The 16869-nt window shown below is 48.8% G+C and overlaps 1 protein-coding gene across 7 annotated transcripts in view; it reads left to right on the top strand.

Moving 5' to 3' along the window:
- asap2a (ArfGAP with SH3 domain, ankyrin repeat and PH domain 2a) overlaps window positions 1-16869 on the top strand; it is a 36599-nt gene that overhangs the window by 15593 nt on the left and 4137 nt on the right. For 3 of the 7 annotated variants that reach the window (XM_047015137.1, XM_047015135.1, XM_047015129.1), the window contains exons 3-23: window positions 2369-2514; window positions 3256-3330; window positions 6964-7013; window positions 7767-7874; window positions 8873-9002; window positions 9533-9618; window positions 9706-9781; window positions 10111-10197; window positions 11129-11232; window positions 11474-11543; window positions 12443-12530; window positions 12842-12890; window positions 13083-13249; window positions 13677-13810; window positions 14387-14481; window positions 14737-14926; window positions 15042-15127; window positions 15284-15399; window positions 15583-15650; window positions 15800-15913; window positions 16055-16307. In XM_047015137.1, the coding sequence (XP_046871093.1) occupies window positions 2369-2514; window positions 3256-3330; window positions 6964-7013; window positions 7767-7874; window positions 8873-9002; window positions 9533-9618; window positions 9706-9781; window positions 10111-10197; window positions 11129-11232; window positions 11474-11543; window positions 12443-12530; window positions 12842-12890; window positions 13083-13249; window positions 13677-13810; window positions 14387-14481; window positions 14737-14926; window positions 15042-15127; window positions 15284-15399; window positions 15583-15650; window positions 15800-15913; window positions 16055-16307 (2292 nt within the window). The remainder of the gene's footprint in view (window positions 1-2368; window positions 2515-3255; window positions 3331-6963; window positions 7014-7766; window positions 7875-8872; window positions 9003-9532; window positions 9619-9705; window positions 9782-10110; window positions 10198-11128; window positions 11233-11473; window positions 11544-12442; window positions 12531-12841; window positions 12891-13082; window positions 13250-13676; window positions 13811-14386; window positions 14482-14736; window positions 14927-15041; window positions 15128-15283; window positions 15400-15582; window positions 15651-15799; window positions 15914-16054; window positions 16308-16869) is intronic. The other 4 variants (XM_047015140.1, XM_047015139.1, XM_047015136.1 and 1 more) reach the window with 3 other exon arrangements.

Here is a 16869-nt window from a genome sequence, read left to right as displayed (position 1 = left end):
GAAGATCTCTCAGATGTTATTCCCCTGCTTCTCTGTTCCAGATTTGTAGTTTTCCATCACAAGTCACGACACACACGCACACACACAAAACAGGCATTCTGGCTGCTGCCAGGTAACCAAGAGAATGAGGCTACCATAAGCACTAATGTAATTACCCAGTGGATGGATGTGTCTGTGAGAGAGGCAGCAGAGAGAGAGACCACAGAGAGAGACCAGCCAAGCCTCACTAAGTACATCTCCCATATCTCATCATGCGGCGGCCTTTAACGATGGCCCATATCAATCCTCCACCACTCTGTCCTCTGGGTAAACTTTTACAACCCTGAGGGCCGCAGGCGGCCATCTTGTTAAAGCGATGTAACTCCAGTGTTTACCGGAAAGAGAGTGGCCTTAAGCTGGTAAATCGATAGGGATGTTGACATTAGCCACTGCTAGTAGGCTCAGGAATGAATAGTGTGTATGTGTGAGGGACTGTGCTTGACTGTGTGTGTGTGTGTTTGTGCTTGACTGTGTAAGGGAGATAAAGAGACATTTGGAGGCATGGAAGAGAGGAAACCGCAGTTGTGTGTGCTATCTGGTGATTAAACAGTATGTGTGTGTGTGTGAGGGACGGAGAGGGCTGCAATAACAACCTCCATCACCCCCTGGGCTCTTAGATAATACACCGCAAGCAAGAGTGTGTGTGTGTGTGTTTCCTGAGGGACAGTGACAGGATGGAACCCCTCCACTTCGCTCTATCCACATCACTGCACACACACGCTCGCACACACACGCCCACACACAGCCTTTGCTGTCACAGTGCCCTGCTATCAAAGAGAGGCAGACAGTGAAAGAGTTATGTGATGCTGATCTCTCTAACTACAGGGGGTTTATGCTGTGTGTGTGTGTGCAGTCTTGCATGATGCCAGTCACAGGTGAATAGGTATGTTCCTGAGCTCCTGTTTCTCTTCCAAACAAAAAGCACCCCCCCCTGGGCCCTGGCCATGCGCCACAGATAAGGCAGCTGTGTGTGATGTCAAAGCAGAGTGTGTGTGTTTGTGTGTGTGTCCTGTTGACATGGCAGCATTGCAGCCTTTTCCACGGTGAGCAACAGGCCCTCCCTACAGAGTAGCTGTAGTGTTTCATCTCCTGGAGGCTCCTGCAGGTCGTGAGCTCTCTGCACACACACACACGCTGTCATCCCCACACAGTTCTCAGAGGAGGGGAGGGTGCAGCGTCGTCATGGTAACGCCCGTTGGTGTCTAAGCGAGTTGCTGTGGTCGGTGGTCTCTCCCCAGCCCTCCCCTGCTTAACATGCGTCAGCTGCTGTGTGACTCGAGCATCTGTCCCCCTGCTGGCTGGCTGGCTGCCTGGATGACTGGCTGGTTTGTTGACTTGTTGGTCGGCTGGCTGACTGCCTGGATGGCTGGCTGACATCTTGATGACTGGCTGGCTGTTGGACTAGAGGGCTGGCTGGTTGGCTGGCTAGTTGGCTGCTGGGGGACGATCTGGTGTGCACTGGTCTGGTGCATGCTAGAATGGAGCCTTTCTTTTCTCTGTGATTGTATTTGGAACAGTACCATGCCTAGATTCTGCAGCTTTAGTCTCACTTCGATGACCAGCACGTGATAGCATGCACACTGCACACACACACACACACACACACAGAGCCATGGCGAGTCATACCTTCACTGTTGCTCAACGTTTGACCTCATGAGACAGTTTGTTCCTTGACCTAGACAGACAATGACTGCTCTGTCTTTCTTTGTCTCTCTGTCTCTCTTTCTGTGTCTCTCTTTATCTCTCTCTCTGTTTCTCTGTTTCCTTCTGTTCTGGAGTTTCTCTATTCTGAGACTGCAGCCCTCTTCCTGTCCTTTCCTGTGTCCTTTGCAGGCAGAAATGACGCTTAGGGGAGAGGGTGCGGAAGGGAGAGAGAGGGAAAGGGGGGGAAGAAAGGGAAATGAAGAGGGAGAGCTGGATCTCATATCACGTACGCTGCACTCTAACGAAGGCCATCATTTAATATTTATCAGGAGGATTGATTTTAACCTTGTAAAGATCAGAAAAGGCCTGTCTGTGTGTATCTTTGTGTGTGTGTGTGTGTGGGGGGGGGGGTACTGTGTGTGTGATTGGTGTACAGTAGGACAGTATGTGCTTTGCTGACTGCTCTCGCCTAAAGTTGTGAAATGTTACTGTCACCATGACACCTCAACTGGCTGCCATGCCCTCTGTCTGTCTCTCTAGTCGTTGTCTCCCATGTTCTGACCTCTCTGTCTGACTTGTCTGTCTGTCTCTCTGTCTTTGTCTTCCATGTTCTGACCTGTCTGTCTGACTTCCCTCTCTGTCGTTGTCTCCCATGTTCTGACCTGTCTGTCTCTCTGTCCCATAGCTCATGTGGAGAACGAGGAGCAGTACACACAGGCTCTGGAGAAGTTTGGGGAGAACTGTGTCTACAGAGACGACCCTGACCTGGGTTCTGCCTTCCTCAAGTTCTCAGTCTTCACCAAAGAGCTTACTGCCCTCTTCAAGAATCTGGTGAGATGGCCTAAGTGGTGTGGGTGTACTAGGCATGCACGTGTGACAGCAGATCGGATTTTCCGTCCTGTCCTGAATGTGTCCATCCCAATGGGTCAGAACACTCTGGAAACCCATCCTCAGGGCCAAATCACTTCCCCACTACTGCGACCAGTGTGCTCCTCCACCACCAGCATCTCAGCTGGACCTACTTTACTCTGATAAGGCTCCCACTCTGAATCCAGCCCACGTTGAAACAATCCCCGAGCTTTATTAGAACCACCTGCTACCCCTCAAAAATCATGTCCATGAACACTCAGGGCTCAGTGATTAGAGATTGTATTGTGACCGGCCATCTTGTCTGAGTGGTTTCTCTGTCCAGCTAGGATCTGTATTTCCTTCCTCTGCCCCATATAGAACTTACTGAATGCTACGGAAAGGACATAACGATGTTATCACAGGAATTGTGTGTGTTTGTCTTTACATGCATACAGTACACACACATGAGCACACACACATCCCGGCAGGAGAGGGTATCAGATTATCTCTGCTACCACCTCTCATTTCTGTCTGTTACTTGGCTCAGTGTTAAACCCTGTGATGTAACCTCCTGTCTTCTCTCTCTCCCTCTCTCTAACCCACTCACCCTCTCTCTCTCTCTCTATCCCCCTCTCCCTCTCTCTACCCCACTCCTCTCTCTATCTCCCTCTCTCTACCCCACTCCCTTCTCTCCCTCTCACTCTCTCCTTCGTCTGTCTCCAGTTCCAGAACATGAACAACATCATCACCTTTCCCCTGGACAGCCTGCTGAAAGGAGACCTGAAGGGAGTAAAAGGGGTAAGAAGCATGACCTCTCACCCTAACCTACCTCCCCCCTAGCCAGCCTAACTTTAGAGACGAGGACATGTTGAGTCTGGTTGATTAAAGATAATCTGTCGTAATGATCTGAGTGTTCGTAGATGTTCTTGGAACATCTACGAAAGAACCACTAATCCGGCCTCACTCCTAGACCAAAACTTGCTTACGGAATCAGTACTGTCAGCCAAATGTAGATACCATGCCCATCAGCCCCAGTCCTGTCACTCAGAGTGCTAACCTTTCCTCCCTGATACAGGGTTGGTCAGAGCTGCTGCTGTTGCCCGAGGTGTTTTACCATTTCAAATGAGACTTTTTCTCTTTTCTCCGTCTCCCTCTGTTTCTGTGTGTGGGTCTCTCTCTGTCTCTCTCTCCATGTCCCAAGTGACCCTTCTTTATGGAGACCATAGCTTTTTCTCTACTAACTCTCTCTATCCTCTCTTCCCTCCCTCCCTCCCTGCCAGTTCTCTTCCCTGTTCCTCTGGCGGTGCTGTACCAGGGGAAATGTGATGCATCATGGGAATGCCAGTTGTAGTGAGGCTGTAGATCAGCTCATTACCCCACAACCAACGCCAATCACACTGCCGATGTCCTCCTAATGAGGCTCTGGTCTGGGCATCCTCTACCAGATACATGCATACAGACACACACACACACACACGTACACGTGTGCACACACAGTATTTCACACCACTATCTCACCTACAAAGCCTCAGGCACTTTCTTATCATTCCTCCCTTTCCCCTAGTCCTCCTCCCCTTTCTCCTGCTCCTTTCCCTCCTCTTCCTGTGGAGAGGAGGAAGCAGGGGGGGGGGGCTAGACCCCACTAGAGTGGCTGGAGATTCTTTGAACACCCTGAGGCCACTCACCTACTTTGGGAGAGAGAGATGTGTGTAGAGAGAGAGAGATAAAGGGGGAGAGGAAGGGATTGAAATGGAGCTCCGGTTCCAGACACATCAAGCTAGTAACTGAATAAAACATTTCCCCCAATTCCCCACCCTGCCTTCCCACTATTTCCTATTGTTTCCCTCTATATGGGAACTCTATACTCCTGCATAATGGAGGTGAGATATGACATTTCACAGTTCCAGTAAATGCTGATATTCAGTAAAAATAATGTCTGACTGGGTTTATGTCTGAGGGATCTATTACTGTCTAAGGTAACTATTGCTTTAATTGTATGTGTGTGTTCATGCAAGTGTGTGGTGTGTGCACACCAAGAGCCTTGTGAAAGGCTGACGCTAATAGCTGTCAGATGACATGCCTCTCAAAAACCAACCTTTCACTAGAAACGGTCATTTCACATCCCACTCGTCACTTCCAACTATTTGACCTTGACAGGTGAGGAAAAGAAAGGAACATTTTGAAAAGTTGTTTTGCAAGGTTATGGCGCAAAATGACCCGGTCAATTGAAGTTTCCTCTTCACTTCCTGTCATTTTGTGTGAACTTCCTTTGCTCTGTGACTGGTACAGGATAGAGGAAAGTAACTAACGCTGCAGTGACCCAGTGCTGCATGCATCCGTGGAAACCACTGTGTCTGTTTTGATTAGCTGAAACACAATTTATCTTAACTTAGGGAGGTCTGGTTTGATTATGACAACAGCATCCCTGCCTATCTCCCCAAGACCATTATGACCCTGTTAGCCCTGTGTTATTGTAAAACACACACCATCATCAACAGAGGGTTGGAAAGTGCTGAGCCCACCAGATTGGCCTGCCAGGGGATTTACACAGCGGCTATGATGTCATTCTCTCCAGCCCTGGACCTTCTCATCCTGTCTATATATCCCCCCTCTCTTCCTTGTCTCACAACCCCCCCCCCCCTCCTGTTTTACCCACTATGAGTCATATCAACCCATCTGTATTCTGTATGTGTGTGAAACAATGTGTGTGTGTGTGTTGGGCCTGTGTCTGTGTATATAATGTGTTTCAGGATGGTCTGGTGCACTTGCAGTGTAGTGTGAGCCCAGTATAGCCTCCCCACAGTGGCTCAGTGAGGTGTGAAACCCACTCACACAGAAGGACCACTCCCCAGCCCTTGTGCTCAGCTCAGTGACCTCCACCACAGGAAACAGCTCAGAAACGACATAGCTACTAGAAATGTGCTCAGAATTCAAATACATACAATTATATGCAGACACGAACCAATTGAGAGACAACTTAATTGAGGGACATGCAGATGAAAGTGGCTCTTTGTTGAGGACTGGCCATTGTGAAGGGCATGACACAGCCATCACTTCACCTGCTTATCTGCTTGTCTGCCTGTCTGCCTACCTTTCTGTCTGTCTGTCTGTCTGTCTGCCTGCCTGCCAGCCTGCCTGCTTGTCTGTATGTCTCCCTGCCTGTCTCTACCCTGACCTTGTATTTTTAGCCAGCACTCTCCTTTTTTCCATGGCTTCTTCTCTGCCTCACGCTTCACCTGCCTCTCCCTCTCTTTGTTCCTTCCTCTATCTCCCTGTCTACTTCCTCTCATGCTTCCTTTCTGTCTCGTCCCTGGCCTCCCTCTCTCGCCACTGCCTGTCTAGTTAATGGCTGACTGGTCCTTCTCCTGGACACTGGTTCACACCATCATTCAATGGGGACTTCCATCTGCCTGGCTGCCCCCTGTCTGCCAGCCTGCCTGCCTGCCCCCCCCCCCCCCCCCCCCCCTTACCCAGCTCCCCCTGTCTGCCTGGCACTCAGTCTTGTTGTCGGAGAACACGAGAGCGACCATATATGTTAGATGTTTTCAGAACCAGACTGCAGATCTGTTCTACCCAATGATTGTGTAAATTAAAACAAACCGGTTTTAACTGCAATTTCAGAGCTGGCAACAGATATACCCTGCAATTTGTGACTGGCACATAATCAGAGAATGAACATTAAATCAACTGCTAATTTACAGTCCAACCAACTGTTTGTGTAATGCCCCTGTTCCCTTTCCCTGTTCCTCTGTCGGTCTGGCCTTTTCCCTAGCCCTGGCACGGGCAATTATGGCTGTTGTGGTGTTTTTAGAGAACGACACGGACAATTGCACCAGTTAATGTCTGTTTTTGTTTGTCCTAATCACTGTTTAATCAGTGGGACGGGTTGAAAGGAGTTGCATAATCTAAGCGTTCAATGAAGCAGCTGTTGAAGCACCCCCATAATGATGGGAAATGTATTAATCTGCTCAGCGAAGCGGCCAATGAGATCCGTGTTCTGATACTAAACAGCGCAAGGTCTCTGTCCAGAGCCTGAGGCAGAACCCCGTCAGCTCCCCAGAGAGACGGCAGTAGCACTATAAACACTTCTGAATCAGCAAACACACACACTCTGTCTTTCTCCCAAACACACACACAGTCACACTTATGCTGACAACATGCTTTGTGTGTACATGCTTAGTTAGCTTAGGGTAAGATGGCCAATTTAAAAGTAATAATTTTCCCTGTCGTGTGGGATATTTCCCATCACCCCTTGATACAAATCAAATAGTTACGCTAGGTTTAGAGGGGGTTGGATGTTTTGATGTTCATCCATGATGATGCGAGCAGCTGGAAGCTGTTTTGTGTCTCTTATAGAGATCCTCAGATGTGGTCTCACATAATAGTCCAATTCCCATCTTTCTTATCTCACTCTCTCTCTCTCCAACTCAGGACCTGAAGAAGCCCTTTGATAAGGCATGGAAGGATTATGAAACTAAAGTGTAAGTATTATACAAAAAAATATATATATATATAACGGAACTTAGTTGAAGTTCAGATTCTTGCTTGTGATGTTGTGGCTTCATATTGCCATAATAATTTGGCCCATCCTCACATTCTGAAGGCTATTTTGGTAATGCGGTCAAAGCTATTGAGTGATGTACTACATGACAAATAATTTGCATTTGAACTAATATTTACTGTGTGAAATTTGTGACAAGTCTTGACTGTTGTCGTTCACTGTTACTCTAACCCCCGTTCAAGGTTCATCCATTATTCTTTGTATCAACACCACCTCAACTTTACTCCACACCCCTCACTATTGTACATGTAAAGATTGATGACATTTCATAGCACTGTGATATATATTTTACAAGCTGCAAAGGACATTCTTTACTGAAAGGGTAATGCATTTTCTTCTCTGAACAAAATCTGCTGAGAGACAGTGCTTACTTTGTACTACTAAGTTCAACCGGATGCCATGTGACTGCTCCTGACCCCCTTTGCCAAACCCTTTAATTTACCCTCCATTGATGTTCTCTGTCTGCCCAGCTATCAATGGGGTCCAGTTACTCCGCGTGATCCAAGACCATCTGTACCCCCCCCCCTCCCTCCACACACACACACACACACACACACACACACAAGCTGGGGCCTAACTTCTCCTGGCTGGCCTGCTGCTCTGACCCTAGCTAAAGACCAGTCCTATCGCCCATCTCTTTTCACACTCATAACCAGTCCTTTCATATTTGCAGACAGAGAGAGATGAGACAGTTTGGCCCAAACACAGCAGCAGCCCTCGCCCCGACCGCCCTGAACTGGTTCACCAGCTCTCTGTCCACGTCGTCCTCACTACTGACACAGTTAAAGTTCTATTACATCCTTTCTCGCTCTCTGTAGATGTGTATATCTCTCTCTCCGCCTGTCTTGGTACAGCACTCTCTGGTAGGCTCCAGGCTAGTGTCTGCTTCATGTGGCCGTTGTCTCAGTCAGACTAGTGCTTCTTGGCTGAGGACTAACACAAGCTAGCGAGGCACATGCCCCCCTACTAAATCACCCTCCGCAGCTCCCTGTGCCGGCAGAGGTGGCTCCGACCCCGGGAATGAGCAGATAAATGCTGTCTGAACGGTCACGCTTAAAGGACTTTGCTGGAAGGAGATTAGACAGGAACTGTGACCTCTTCTTATTCTGAGAACCTGTTTTAATCAAAGTGGTGTCGTACCATGAGTCACTAGGCTGATGGGAGATTTGCGGCCCAGTGATGATGTTGGAGGACCATGTCCCCCCCCGTGGCCTACTCAGGCCTTTAAAGAGCAGAGCAGACCACAGTGCTGGCTCATGCATACGCATCACTTTCTCAGCTTGACCACCGCACCCCCCGCGTGTCTGTTTTGGTTTGATCCAGTTCTGTTGTTCTGTTTTGATTTGGAATGACCTTGATTCATCTGTGTTGATTCTTCTGAGCCAGGCTGCAGGCTGAGAGGTGCAGACAACTGGAGGGAATGATCAACCTTGGTTTCTGTAACCTTGGTTACACAACCATGAGCCAGTAGCCTGGTCTGGCCTGGTCTGCCTTAGACTGGCCTGGCCTCTGCCTGGCCTCTGACCTTATTGGAGACCTTATTGGAGACAGTCAGGAGTCCCTCTCTTCCTGCAGAAGAGGGAAATGCTGCATCTGTGTCTGTCTGTACGTCTGTAGGGGGATATATGCTGCAGCTCCAGCATATGGAAAATAATGCTGTGCATGGAATGGTGCTTCCTCTGTGTGTTTCCTGTTTTGCGTGTCGTGTGCGTATACGCCAACCCTACCCCTATATAAAAACACACTTTGACCCCTGTCTGTGATGTCACTTCCTGCCAGCACCAAGATAGAGAAGGAGAAGAAGGAGCACGCCCGGCAGCACGGCATGATCCGCACAGAGATCAGCGGAGCGGAGGTGGCCGAGGAGATGGAGAAGGAGAGACGCTTCTTCCAGCTGCAGATGTGTGAGGTCAGTCAGGGGGTGGAGCTACAACACAGGAAGTGTGTGTGTGAGTGGGGGGGGGGGGGGGGAGTTGAGACAACAACGTCATCACAACGGAGAAGTTCGGATTTCACGAGACTAGCTGTAACTCATCACCTATAGCAACGCAAACCAAAACCGTTAGCTAAAACTGGTTGCTAACTGTCCTCGCTTAAGAAAAATATGCGAGTTATCACACAATATATTATAAACAATTACTGTAATCCAGTGAAAATTGTCATGTGTAAAATTCTACATTATGACAACCAACTATGTGGTAAATACACTGGGCCAAATGTAGCTAATCTTGCCATCCACCGTAATGCATTCAGTTAGCCAAAGCTGGCCCCATGTCAATGTCCATGAACAAAATATGCAGAGACTCATGGGTAATTAGATGTGTCTCATGCTTCATGTATTTATCTTAGAGTGGAGTCAGGCCAGGGTTGCCAGGTTGGGTGAACACCTGTTAGAAACTGAATGTGTGTAACGGTAATTGGTTTGACTTCCTACTCCAGTATCTGCTGAAAGTGAACGAAATCAAGATCAAGAAAGGAGTGGACCTGCTGCAGAACCTCATTAAATACTTCCACGCACAGTGCAAGTGAGTGGCCACACACACACTCACACAGTCATTAATAACACAGTCAGCAGTGAAAGATTTCTTATTTATGTATCTCTACTTCTACAGTTTCTTCCAGGACGGCCTGAAGGCCGTAGACAACCTGAAACCTTCCATAGAAAAGCTGGCCACAGACCTACACACGGTGAGATGGCACTCCTGTCCTCTGTAAACATTGGATCTAGATGTCCTGTCCTCATTGGATCTGTCCTCTATAAACATTGGGTCTAGATGTCCTGTGCTCATTGGATCTGTCGTCTATAAACATTGGATCTAGATATCCTGTCCTCATTGGATCTGTCCTCTGTAAACACTGGATCTAGATATTCTGTCCTCTGTAAACACTGGATTTAGATATTCTGTCCTCTGGGTAGATAGGATGTAGATGTCCTGTCTTCTGGGTAGATAGGAATCTCGACATGCCGTTCTGTGGGTAGATTGGATCTAAACACTGCCACTTTCCTCTGACTCCAGATCAAGCAGGTCCAGGACGAGGAGAGGAAACAGCTGACTCAGCTACGTGATGTCCTGAAGACGGCCCTGCAGGTGGAGCAGAAGGAGGTAACACACTTAGACACTTACGTACACACACATACACACATACACACACACACAGAAGTATATGCACATACACACATGCTTACAAACACATGTAACATCCTGGTGACAATCTACTGTCTTCCTCTGATCCAGCTTTGGGATCAGATTACAGGCATAAAGCCCTGATGTAAACCATCTAATCGCATGCTCTCTGAGAATTAAGCTTATTAATGGAGGGCTTGTGTCTGTGCCTCTGTACAGTTCAGTTTGATTAAACACTGTTTAAAGCGTTCTTCTGGGTCGGCTGTGTAAGAACACTGTCTTATTTGTGCCATACTCTCCTCTCTTCCTTGCTGCGTCCACTACTTTGTGAACCAAGTCTAGGAGAGTAAGTGGTTTACACTTCACCCTGTCTGTCTGCTACTGTCTGTCCTGCTGTTTTTATAATTGTCAGACACTACAGATAGGAACGATGGCCATGAGAAGCATTGTAGACCGTCTCAAAAGGAGTTTACATTTGGACAGAATGTGTCATATGAAGGTGTAGTTTGTCCGGTAACTGGTAAACATTTAACCTCTCAAGCTATTCCATTAAATGTGCCCCCTCCTTCCGGTTGCTGCCCCATTCACCCTCCCATTCCACTTCCTGTATGGATGTGAAGTCCTTGAATGCATGATTCCAGCATTTAGTTCTCACTGTGTGGGATGACACCATGGAGTCATCTCAGTAGTTAGAACCACCTCCCTTCCCTGTGTGCTGTCTCCTCTCCTTCACATTCCACTCCCAGTAAAGCCCAGCTGAAAACATGGCCGAAAAGGTCCACAGTTCTCTCCTGTCGGTTCAGATTTGCGTGTAGAGTAGTTACAGAGAAGAGAGGAGCCCTTTGATATCTAACACACCAGACCTGGGTAGATGCTTATGGGTGTGTGTGTGTGTGTGCTGCTGTTGAAGGACTCCCAGGTGCGCCAGAGCGCCACCTACAGTCTGCACCAGCCGCAGGGCAACAAGGAACACGGGACCGAGCGCTGTGGGAACCTCTACAAGAAGAGTGATGGGTGGGTTGTCCTGCAATCTCTCTCACACACACACACACACTGTTGTCATTATTAAACCACAACTCTGTCCATTATAACTGGACTCGCTTATACACAACCATACAGACACAGTAGGCAGACAAGACTAGGTGGTCATTACTAATGCATGTCATTAATGAGAATACACTGTAGTCAGGTCATCTTTAATATTTGATCCCCCATATCTGTTCTGTGTCTCACTGTACTCTGTGTGTTTCTCCAGGCTGAGGAAGGTATGGCAGAAGAGAAAGTGTACAGTGAAGAATGGATACCTCACCATATCACATGGGACTGTGAGTAATCTGGAGTGCACACACACACAAACACACACACACACAAGCATTCACATCTTTCCCTCATTGCCTTGTATAAAAATATGTCTTGACTCGCCATTCCCACCAGCCCGCCATCTGCCCACTCCTAGCATCCTGTCCGTCAGCTTTCCCTTCATTAGCTCTGCTTACAGTCACACAAGGAGACGAGGAGAGAAGCCAAGCAGTTAGCGTTCAGCTAGCCCTGCTACTCCCTGCCAGCTAACATACACCTGGGCAGGTCTCACCCTGGCTGCTGCTGCTCTCTCTCTCTCCCCCACCTCCCTCACTAACAATGTTCAGACACAAATCAGATACAAAGCGGTTTATCTGAGCTCTCAGTCTCTTCCAGGTTTCGATCTCAGCACTCTGCTCTAATGTCTGAGGAGATGCTTCTGGAGTGGTAGCAGGAGACATCCCAACACCTCTATGTTCACTAGTGTGTGTGTGTGTGTGTGTGTGTGTGTGTGTGCACTGTCTATCTCCACCAGTCAGACCCTCTACAACCATCAGGGTCATAATACAGTATCGATCCCCTCTCTCTCTCTGTTAGGAACCCCCATTAGTGTTTGCTCAGTCAAACACATTGACCCTCTTTCTCACATACAGTATATCATAGTTTACTACCCAGCAGAGAAATTAAAGCAAATGTTGTTTTTAAATTTGTTGGTGGTGTTTGTTTCACTGTGTAGTTCACTGGCCGATGGGCATAGATATGTGATGTTGGAGAGTAAATCCGTGTATGTTTTTTACAGTTCTGTCATTCTGCCATGCGGCTAGATACTTGTTTTCACTGTCTTCCTATTTAATGTTGTTCCTCTCATCTCTTATTCTTTCTTCTCTTTTCTATCTCTCATCCTCTGCCTCCTTTCTTCCCTCAGGCGAATCGGCCACCAGCTAAACTCAACCTCCTCACCTGTCAGGTGAAACACAACCCTGAGGAGAAGAAAAGCTTTGACCTCATCTCTCGTAGGTTCACCTTCCTCCTCCTCCTCCACTTGTCCCCTCCCTCCTTCACTCTGACTGTCTCTCTCTCCATCTCTTCACTCCACCCCTTGCATCTCTTTCTTTCCACTTTCTTATGCTTGTACACACACACACATATACACAGGCTTGTCAGATTGCTGCTTTGATAGGCTCAAAGCTTTGCTCTCATTCCTTTGATGACTTCATGCTTATGTCTGTCTCTGACCCACCCCAATCACTCCCCTCTTCCTGTTCTCCTCCCATCCCCCCTCTCACACCCTCTCCCTCTCTCCTTTGCTCCATTTCTTTTGTAGATGACAGAACATATCACTTTCAAGCTGAGGACGACCCAGATTGTCAGATGTAAGTGTTCAGTTCCTTCCTTTGGTGATTTGTGTTTGGGGTGTGTGGGTGTGTGTGTGTGTTTATGGTGTGTGTGTTTGTTTATGGTGTGTGTGTTTGTGGTGGTTGTGTACGCGCAGGCAAGTGTTGCTTCCTGCATTTGTATCCTCTCACCCAATGTTGACCCCACACACCCCCCCCCCCCCCCTGCAGTTGGATCTCAGTACTGCAGAACAGCAAGGAGGAAGCGCTGAACAACGCCTTCAAAGGCGACCAGCATGTTGGGGAAAACAACATAGTGCAGGAACTGACCAAGGCCATCCTGGGAGAGGTCAAGAGGATGACCGGTAACGATGTCTGCTGCGACTGCGGCGCTCCCAGTGAGTCACCTCACGGAAAAACATGCCGACACAAACACACACGCACACACATTCATAAGAAATTCACTTGCAGCACGGGTCACCTAGAGGAGAAGCATGCCTGCACACAAATGCATGCGTCCTTTTTGTTTCAAGAAAATGACTTCCCATATGATTGTTTGAGAACTTGATGAACAGTTCCTATTGGTCAGTTGGACATACCGGGAAGCAGAGTTGCCTCTGGGCCCTAGCTATAAATGTTCCAGAGCTGCAGACCCTCAACCCTGCAGAGGACATTACATTACTAATGTGTATTAAAAAATAGCTTGCACCCTCCAGCACTTCCTTCTCAAGGACGTTATTTACCTGTTCTTTCATTTTTTCACTGTCCTCTCTCTATCCCCTCCCTCCCTCCCTCCGCCCTCTCTTCTCTTTCCCCCTTTCCCAGACCCTACCTGGCTGTCCACCAATTTAGGCATCCTCACCTGTATCGAGTGTTCAGGGATCCACAGGGAGCTGGGTGTCCATTACTCCAGGATCCAGTCCCTCACTCTGGACGTCCTCAGCACCTCCGAGCTCTTGGTGAGCAAACCCTCCTACATATTCAGCCTCTGTGCTGGGGAAGGTCCACTGAGAGGAGGTAACCCACATTCTGGACAGGAGAGGAGGCCTCAGACAGACCTCCCAGCACCCTTGGCCTCATTCTATAAAACCCTGCTCTCCTTCAGCCTCTCCTTCAGCCTCTCCCTATCCTCCCCCCCGGGATGAAGGGTTGTGGGACTGAAACTGGCTCCACTCTAAATCCTCCACATTTTATTGGTCTCTTTAATAGCCATTTGGTACAGAGATTTATCACCACTCAATGATCTGGGCTGAACTGTTTTTGTGGCTAATTCTGAGTGATTGGCTTCATTATGCGTTGTAATGTTTGAGCTGTGCTGGCCACAGTGAAATGGGTGTCATCCACATAGTTCAACCACTGAGGCAGTTTCATACACAGAATCAGTGACTCTCCATTGACTGTAAGATCTGCTGAAGTGGCAAATCTGGGTAAATGTGTCGGAGTTATACTCACAGAAAACCCCTCAGAGACAAGACTCATTTACACTTTGATGGATTGACCGTTTGTGTGTGTGTGCATGTGTTGCTGTCATGCAGCTGGCCAAGAACGTGGGGAATGCAGGCTTTAACGAGATCATGGAGGCTTGTCTGACGGCTGAAAATGTGGTCAAACCCAACCCTGCGAGTGACATGTAAGTTATCTCCACCTCCCTCAACTTCCCCCTCTTCCTTCCTCTTCTTTTGTCTTCATCTTCTCCTTCCCTAGCCCTTATTTCTTCTCTCTCCTGGACTGATCGTTTCCTTTTACATGTTACTAGGTTTACTAGGAAACACTGAAATGTAATGTAGGCTCCAAGTCTGTCTCTCTCTGTCTCTCTCTCTCTCTGTCTCTCTCTCTCCTGTGTGCCATACAGTCAGTAAGTCTCTCTCCCCCTCTCTGTGTGCAGGCTGGCCAGGAAGGACTTCATCCTAGCTAAGTACACAGAGAAGCGCTTCGCCAGGAGGAAGTGTCCAGACGGGGCGTCCAAGCTGCACACGCTGTGCGACGCCGTCAAGGCTCGAGACATGTTCTCCCTCATCCAGGTCTACGCAGAGGGAGTGGACCTGATGGAGCCCATCCCACTTGCCAACGGACACGTCAGTACCACACACACACGCACCCAGACATGTACACGCACACGCACACAGTGTAGCATGAGAGGTCCCTTTCATGGTCCCTTTCTAAGTGTTTGTTGTGTCGTCATGGTTACAGGAGCATGGAGAGACCGCCCTGCACCTGGCTGTCCGCCTGGTGGACAGGACCTCACTGCACATAGTGGACTTCCTCACTCAGAACAGGTACGGCAAGACAGGAGGGACAAAACTGTTCCGTACCACACACTGGGAGCCTTCCACTGGCCCCTGTAGCAGAAGCCACAACAAAGAGCCTAAGATGTGACCTGGACCAACTACAGTATATCAGTAATAAACCTCTCCTCTCTCCACCTCTACCAGTGTAAACCTTGACAAGCAAACAGCTAAAGGCAGCACAGCCCTCCACTACTGCTGTCTGACAGACAACAGTGAGTGCCTCAAACTGCTGTTGAGGGGCAAGGCCTCCATAGAGATTGGTAAGGAACAAACATAGCCACAGAGATGAATTGCGATGTGATTGTTGGATGCCGACAGAGCCTGACCCAGTGGGTCTGGCTGTGCTAAAGGAGAGGGGTTGTGTGGAGGCCTCTGTACTGGTGTTAGGTCTAGAGGTGTTACTTTATATCAAGTCCATAACAGGAAACATGGTCTCCCTGCAGCTAATGAATCTGGGGAGACACCGTTGGACATTGCGAGGAGACTAAAGCACCTGCAGTGTGAAGAACTGGTGAGTTCTGTCTCGCTGTCTTTCTGGCCTCTGGCCGTCTGTCACTGTCAGTCACTCTGTCTGTCACTGTCACTCTGTTATTACTCCTCCACATCCTACTGACCTTTTGTGTCGCACTTGTGTGTGTGTGTGCATGTGTGTGTGTGCAGCTGAACCAGGCCCTGGCAGGGAAGTTCAATGCCCACGTGCACGTGGAGTACGAGTGGTGTTTGCAGCATGAAGATATGGACGAGAGTGACGAGGACCTGGATGAGAAAGTGAGGGTGAAGACCCTTCACATACACACATGCACACCTACGCTTCCAGACACGACCTACACACTCTTTACAATGCATAAGTCGCCTAGGGCAGCAAAGCAGGTCCAGAACATGACCATTTGACCCTATCGGTATGGTCCCCTCCAGCCCAGCCCCCACCGGCGAGAGGAGCGTCCAGTCAGCTGTTACACTCCTGGCAGCAGCACACACCTCCAGCCCAGCCCGGCCTCCCTGTCTCGGGACAGTCCCAGCCAGGGCAAGGACAAGCAGCGGGCGTACATCCCCAACCTGGTGAACAACGAGACCTATGGCACCATCCTCAACGCCACGGCACCCTCCTCAGCCCAGACCGGGGGGGCCAACAACATCTCTGGACCCCCCTTACCTCCCCGCAATATAGGTAGGGCTCAGCCCACGCTTTTAGCAACGTTATTGGGTGGTGCACATTACTGGGAAATAAATATGATGGGAGATGATGGTTGTTGAAAGGATGGAAGCTCTGTCAGTCCATACCCTCCTTTGATTGGATTTAGGAGTCATATTTCTAACAGCAGCCCACTAGGACCGTGTCAGAAGGAGAACGCATGTTGGGGCACGTGTCTTTGATAAGGATGGCCTCTTCTCTAATTAGCGTCTGGGCCCGGAATGACTGGTGTGGTGCTCTGACCTATATGAGCTGTAGAGGCCTCTGATGTGTGTGTGTGTGTGTGTGGTCTCACACCAATGTGAGTGGGGGGGTGAGCTACTTTTCCAGAAAGTTCAGAACCCCTGCCGTACAAAAATTCTGCTCTTCCATTGCAACCTAGTTAATTAGACTAAATTAGCCCCTTAGACATGAGAGACATTTTACAGTTCATGGGCTGAATTAGTCAATTTCCTTTAGAAATGAGCTCAACTCTGCAGCCTCCATAAGGCTAGTGATGGTAGCCCTCTGGCCCTGACTGTCCTGGACCTTCATCCTG

The sequence above is a fragment of the Hypomesus transpacificus genome, chromosome 3, assembly GCF_021917145.1.
Source record: "Hypomesus transpacificus isolate Combined female chromosome 3, fHypTra1, whole genome shotgun sequence".
NCBI classification, from domain to species: Eukaryota; Metazoa; Chordata; class Actinopteri; order Osmeriformes; family Osmeridae; genus Hypomesus; species Hypomesus transpacificus.
Note: the sequence above shows the minus strand (reverse complement) of the source record. Positions and strands in the feature narration are given on the sequence as shown.